The sequence below is a fragment of the Orcinus orca genome, chromosome 10 (genome assembly GCF_937001465.1).
Source record: "Orcinus orca chromosome 10, mOrcOrc1.1, whole genome shotgun sequence".
In the NCBI taxonomy this organism is placed as follows: domain Eukaryota; kingdom Metazoa; phylum Chordata; class Mammalia; order Artiodactyla; family Delphinidae; genus Orcinus; species Orcinus orca.
The window spans coordinates 30,648,610-30,655,335 of NC_064568.1; the positions used below are offsets into that span (position 1 = coordinate 30,648,610).

The 6,726-nt window shown below is 48.1% G+C and overlaps 1 protein-coding gene across 1 annotated transcript in view; it reads left to right on the plus strand.

Moving 5' to 3' along the window:
• Nucleotides 1-1,772, plus strand: part of CFAP20DC (CFAP20 domain containing) — a 280,714-nt gene extending 278,942 nt beyond the window's left edge. The window contains exon 17 of the mRNA XM_049715292.1: nucleotides 1,541-1,772. Within this exon, the coding sequence (XP_049571249.1) occupies nucleotides 1,541-1,560 (20 nt within the window). The 3' untranslated portion in view covers nucleotides 1,561-1,772. The remainder of the gene's footprint in view (nucleotides 1-1,540) is intronic.
• Nucleotides 1,773-6,726: the final 4,954 nt, after the last annotated feature.

Genomic DNA, 6,726 nt, shown 5'->3' on the forward strand with positions numbered 1-6,726 from the left:
TGGTCCTCTCACCCCATCAAAATGTGGTCTAGCTCTTCCTGGGACTCCCTGAATGCCGCTTGCAGGCTCCACAAACCAGCTCAGTTGGCTGCTTGCTGGAGTTGATCCCCAGATCCCATCCATTGCTGCTCCCAGGCTTTTAGTTACTATTCTCACCACCTGCAGGCCAACAAATGAGGTTTGGGGGAGCTCCCAGACCTGAGCAGACCCCCTTGGGGAAGAGGAAGAGCTTCCTGGCCCCCATAGCCCACCCTGACAACCCCCCAGGCCTCTCCACATCAGGGAGCACCTCCTCTCAAAGGGATTAAACCACAGCCTCCTGCACCAAAGAGTTTGTAGCTGTGCTACTTCCCCAAGCCCAGTGACTGTCTGCCCTATATCCACATTAGATACCCCAGAACAACAACAAAAATGGTGCTTCAGAGCCTGTCTCTCCCGTTAGATGTCACCAGCATTTCTTTTGGCTGTAGCCGTCCCTTCTCATAAAACAGGGTTCTCATTAAAGTCTACCCCACTCCGCCACCTTAACCATAATGAAAACGAACAGTCATTGAGAATACCACAGACCAGGCATTACTTGCATTATTTAACCCTCACGCTAACCCTAAGGAGACAATACCACTTACACCCCACTTGGAAAATGCAAAAACTGAGGACCAGAGACAGAATGGGATCGGCCCAAGGTCACCCAGCTAATGCGGGCCAGAGACCTGCCTGTCACCACAGTCCAATCCTTACCATGGCTCACATCCTATCAAGCAAACAGGACCATAGAATAAATTGCTACTTATCAACACCCACTTTAATCACCAATTTAGGTGCAAGAATGCTCCCCCAATTTAAAGTCAGAAAAGTTTACAAAAAAGAAGGAAAAGGTTCTTGTGAAGAGAGAACCTAAGTACCAGCTTATGTGTTCTTTCACATGATAACAGTTAAGTAAAACTGTTGAAAGCAGAAAGCTGTTTCCATTCCATGAGTTAAGTTTTTCCATTAAAAAGTATAATATTGGATGATTGTGCATTTTGTGTGTGTGAAAGAGAGGGGGGAAAGCCTTTACCTCTCTAAAATTGCAAATGTCGGTACAAAGTGTTGCATATTTATTAACCCATCTGGCACTACAGCATTAAATGGAGAGAAGTCTTACTATAAGCAATTTATTCACAGTTACAGCTTTACCACCTGATGTGCAAAATAACAACACCCAGTAAACATTTATTATTGTTCTAAGTAATTTCGATTTTCAATTTAATTCATAACATTTTTTTGTTTGTTTGTTTGCAGTACGCGGGCCTCTCACTGCCGTGGCCTCTCCCGTTGCGGAGCACGGGCTCCGGACACGCGGGCTCAGCGGCCATGGCTCACGAGCCCAGCCGCTCCGCGGCATGTGGGATCTTCCCGGACCGGGGCACAAACCCACGTCCCCTGTATCGGCAGGCGGACTCAACCACTGCGCCACCAGGGAAGCCCCGAATTCATAACATTTTTAAAGACCACAAAAGCGAACATTTGCTTAGCATTGGGTTTTGTTTCCATATTTCAGTTGAAAGGAACAATCACTAGTGTTTGAGGTGATCAAGAAGAGTCTCTCACCAGCATGTGTTTTAGGGAGCGCAGAGGTTTGAGGGTTTAGACACCTGATTGCATGGTGACGAACGTGACAACGAACGTGGCAGCTGCACCTCACCAAACTTGACCCAGTAGAGATTCGAAAGTTGAGTTGAAATCAGACCCCCTGGTATATCCAGGGCCCTCCTGGGAGGAGCTGCTGTATTTTGCTAACACTGAATCCAACGGAGACTGTTTACCTCTCTTGGCAAAATAACAACAGTGTGCAGCAGCTGGAGGATCTTTCAAAAACAACTGATTTCCAAACAAACAATTAAATCAGGACTCGGGCAGACAGTCACAGCCAGTGTGTGACTTTCACACCTGGAGAGAGGTAAGAAAGAGCTCTGAGAGAGTGACCTGTTTACTCAATGTCCCCTGCTGCCTTGGCCCTGCCCGAAATGGGAGGGGTGGGCTTTTGAGTTGGAGATGGTATCTCTCAGGTTGTCTGCCCCATCACAAAGCAGAATTAGAGTCCTCTGAGCAGAACCTCTGAGTTCCAGTCTGACCTTAGGTGTCCAGGGAGCTGTAGCTGCCGCCCCACTGCCCTTGGCAAAATTGCCTGTCATGTGTCCCTGGACATGTATTCTGTTTCCCTACTGCTGCGTACCAAGCTACCCCAACCCTGTGTGGTATAAAACCACAGCCAGGGTACTATGCTCACGGAGTCCGTGGGTCAGAAATTCAGATGGGTCAGCTGGATAGCTTCACTCAGCTTCACAACATCTAGGGCCTCTGGTAGAAAGGCTCAAAAGGGTGGAAGTGACCAGAAATCTGTGACTTGAATCATCTGCAGGCTTCTTCGTGCACATGTCTGGTGCCCCACGTGGGGTGACTTGAGGGGCTGGGCTTTAAGTGGGACTATTTTTTTTTTTTTAAAGAAGATGTTGGGGGTAGGAGTTTATTAATTTATTTATTTATTTTTGCTGTGTTGGGTCTTCGTTTCTGTGTGAGGGCTTTCTCTGGTTGCGGCAAGCAGGGGCCACTCTTCATCGCACTGCTCGGGCCTCTCACTGTCGCGGCCTCTCTCGTTGCGGAGTACAGGCTCCAGACGCGCAGGCTCAGTAGTTGTGGCTCACGGGCCTAGTTGCTCCGCGGCATGTGGGATCCTCCCAGACCAGGGCTTGAACCCGTGTCCCCTGCATTAGCAGGCAGATTCTCAACCACTGCGCCACCAGGGAAGCCCTAAGGGGGACTCTTGACCAGAGCATCTACGTGGGACTTCTGCACATGGCTTGGGCCTTCCCAAGAGGGAACATGCAGGAAGCAAATGCTCCACGAGCCCTGGGTGAAAGCCGCACGATCTTTTCTGAGCTAGTCTCACGAGTCACATGGCTCCGCTCCCACTGTATTCTGTTGGTTACAGGTCAGCCCAGCCCAGGTTCAAGGGAGCTGTGGCAAGGTCACACTGCAGAAGAGCAGGAGGGATGGGAGCTATTGCTGCAGCAATCTTAGAAAAATGCCATCAGCCACCACATGACCAGAGCATGGCGGTCTCCACTTGGGACTCCTGCCCTGGTTCTCTGAAAGAAAAGAATTTAGAAATTAATCGCGGTCCCAAGGAAAAAATCCCTTCATTCAATCAACAAACTACTGTGTGTGTCATGGCTATTAAAGTTTATATGATATAGTCCCACCCCCACCCCAAGACTCATCTGAGTCACATGACACCTCTCTCTCCAGCCACCCTTACCTGCCTGATGTTTCTCGTACTTGTGTCTGGGTTCCTCTGCCCCAGGGCCTTTGCCCTTGCTTGCTCCCTCCCCGCTTCAGCATGTTAATGCTCACACATCCTTCAGATCTCAGCTGAAACATCACTTCTTTGTGAAAAACCTCCCTGAGCTCCCCGACTAGGTCAGACTCCCAGGATAGACACTCATTGCCCTAAGTACCTTATCCCGGCTGTAATTTTGTTTTAATATTTAGTATCTATCTCCTCATCTTGACTGTAAATGAGGTCAGTAACTCTGCTTTTGATGACCATTGTAACCATCCCCTCCCCCAACACACACACAATCACAGAATTCCTGGCCCAAAGAAGGTGCTTAATAAACATTTGTTGGAATAGATTTATATGGTTATTGAGCATCTCAGGTCCACCTGACACTATGTGAGGGGTAGGAATACAGTAGTTACTGAGACAGTCCCACATCTGCCATCTTGGAACTCACATCTAGACAGGGAGACAGACAATAAACAAGCCTACGGGATGCATGTGTTGAAAGAAAAGGGCTCTTGGAGAGACAAGTAGGGTACTCAACCTAGCCTAGAATCTGGGAAACGTTTCCTGAGAAAATGAGATTTCCACGAAGCCCTTCTCCCGACCACACACCCCTGCCCCAGTCCTTCCTCCCAGCCAAGCAGGTCTCAGGTTCCTCGTTTCTTTAGGAGCAAATAATTAGTCCTTTGCAGTTTACATTTATGATGTGTTGTGGGATGAATCAGTATAAGCCAGGGAAAAAGAAGTATAAATACACTTCTCGGTGGAAGTGGGCTGTTTAGTATGGCTGTTTGCACTAATTAAGTTGTATGTAACACGGAAAGCACTTTGACATTGTTAAACTTAATGACCCCCTGCTTAAAGAGAAAAGACACATTTACAGTGAAATTATAGTCTGTGCTGTAACGCCTAGCTGGAGCAATGCCTTCCAGTAGATTGTTTCCAAACCCCTCAAAGCACCAGCTTGAAATAACAACGTGCAAGTGGCAGCACTGTCTTTAAGCCATTTCATTGTTTTCAGGAATGTTTCTTCGGCCTCTGCACACCACAGAGCTAAAAGTCAGAGCTGTTGATAAGGTGTGGAGTTATCTTACAGACTCCTGGAGCCCAGAAAGTTTTAGGTGGCCAATGAAGTCTTCAAATTCACCATCTTGGCCATCACCTTCACACGTGAGCTCAATTAATCTTCATGACAACCCTCTAAGTTACTTTTATAGTCCTTTGCTAGATGAGGACACTGAGGCTGGAAGAGCTTAAACGACTTTATTCATTCCTCCATTCATTTCAACAAATAGGTTTTGAATGCCTGCTGTGTATTAGGCCCTGTTCTGAGCACTGGGGTGTCAACAGAGAACAAGAAAGTCAGAGCCCCTGGCCTCAGGATGCTTGCATCCTAGGGGAGCGTCCACATAAACACATGGACCACAGCACAGGGGGAAATGTACTGGAAGAGAACCAGTTACAGAGGAACTCCCAGGAAGGGGGCTTCCACTTGAGAGGAAGGTCAGGAAAGCCCCTCTGAGGAGACATACGACCAGAGATTTGAATGCTGAGGAGGGGGCATCTCTGGGGAAAGGTTTCCAGGTAGAGGAAACAGCTGGTGTACAGCCCTAGAGACAGGGCTGCACTTAGCATGCTTAAGGGCAGGGGGAAGGCCAGAGTGATGGAGAGGGATAGTGCCCGGTGGTCTCTACTGGGACATGGACTCGATCTGGCTCCGGAGCCCATGGTCCTAACCACTGTGCTTCACAGTCTCATACCCAATAGAAATAACACAGAGAAGCCTGATCTGGTTCTTGGGGAGAGAGAAGCCAAGCCCTGAGTTCCAGCTCTTCTGGGGAGATGCGAGCTCCCAAACCATGAATGTAATGGGGGAAAGAGAGTCGGATGGAAACTGGTCCTTCAGCCCAGCCCCAATCAGGTGAGATTCCGTTTTATCAAACAGAGCTATTGAAACAAAGACACCTGAAGGATTGCAGCTGAAAAATCTGGGCAGAGCACAAGATCTTCCATGCCCGCAGGGTGGACTATTTGGTAACGCAAGTCATTATACTTTTCATTCATTCATTCATTTAAATAATATGATGAAGCATCTACTATGTGCCAAGTAGGCCCTGAATCTGGTGCACGAGATACATGCTGTCCCCACCTACACGGAATCGACAGTGTAAGTAGGACATGGAGTCACTAGAACTCAACTCACTGGGAACATAATTTTGTCTAACTCAGGATAAAGGGGCACATGGCAAAATTAGTTTGCATCAGGAAAGCAGTCAAAAAAGCAGCTTTCCCGAGAAGGGCTGGGAGCAGCTGCCCTTAGCCCGGCTTCCGACCTCATCTCGCCATCCACAGGCTGGTGACTTCAGAGGCCCCACTAGCAACTGTCAACAAAGGGAGACGGAACAGGGAGGGCACTCAGACATATTTTAAGGATTCTTCAATACAATTATGGAAGAGACAGGAAGTCAAGTTAATCCTTGTTTAACCAGAAAATTAATCAGAACATTGCCCTACCTCCTTGTTTATCAATTAATTGAATTTGTATTAGAAGCAATTGTACCAGGTGTACCAGCACACCCATAAAAAGAGTCATAGTTTCTAAACATTATTTCCTTGAGTAATAGGGATGATATACCATAAATAGCAAAGCGATGTCTTTTAATCCCCATTCCCACCTCCTCTTGCCAATGCACACCCACTCGTACATACACATACACATCTAATTACTGCTCCCGAGATCCTGGCTTTCAGTATCACTATCTTGCTGAGAATGGTAAAACTCATCTGAGCCTACTGGCTTGGCTTTGCAGGTGGAAGAGACCAATATTTCTAATTAACATGGTCTTTCTTAGCATACCAAGACCAGGCCGGGAATGGGACCAGAGTGTTCCCACATTGCCAGGATAGGAAAGACTGGGGATGTGACAGAAAAGAAGTAGAGTACCCACCCCTTCCGTGCAGACAGTTGAGGGGGGACAAAGGGAACAGATAGAGCGGTCAAGGTGGGGCTTCTCCTCCGGGCCAAGGCCTCAAAATGAGGATGTGTCGTGGCAGGTGGCAGTGCCCCTGGGGCAGGGGCCTTGCCCACTTCACATTCACCGCTGTGGGTGGGATCAGCTCTCGGGCTGATCTGTCCCAATGCCGAGGCGCTAGATGTACAAGAGTGGACACAGGGTACGGACCGGAAGGTCAGGAGGCGTCAGGAGTACCATTTCAGTCATATCATGGGGTCCTGCTGTTTCCACCTTCCAACTGGTGGAAGCCAATTGGAAATCTTGTCAGGGGCAGATGAAATTTGAACAAACTGCATACTTAAACTGAAAAGAGACCATTGAAACCATAAGAGCCTGAGATATTATTAAGTGGCTCCTTTAAGATTCATGCCTCCCCAGCAGAAGGAG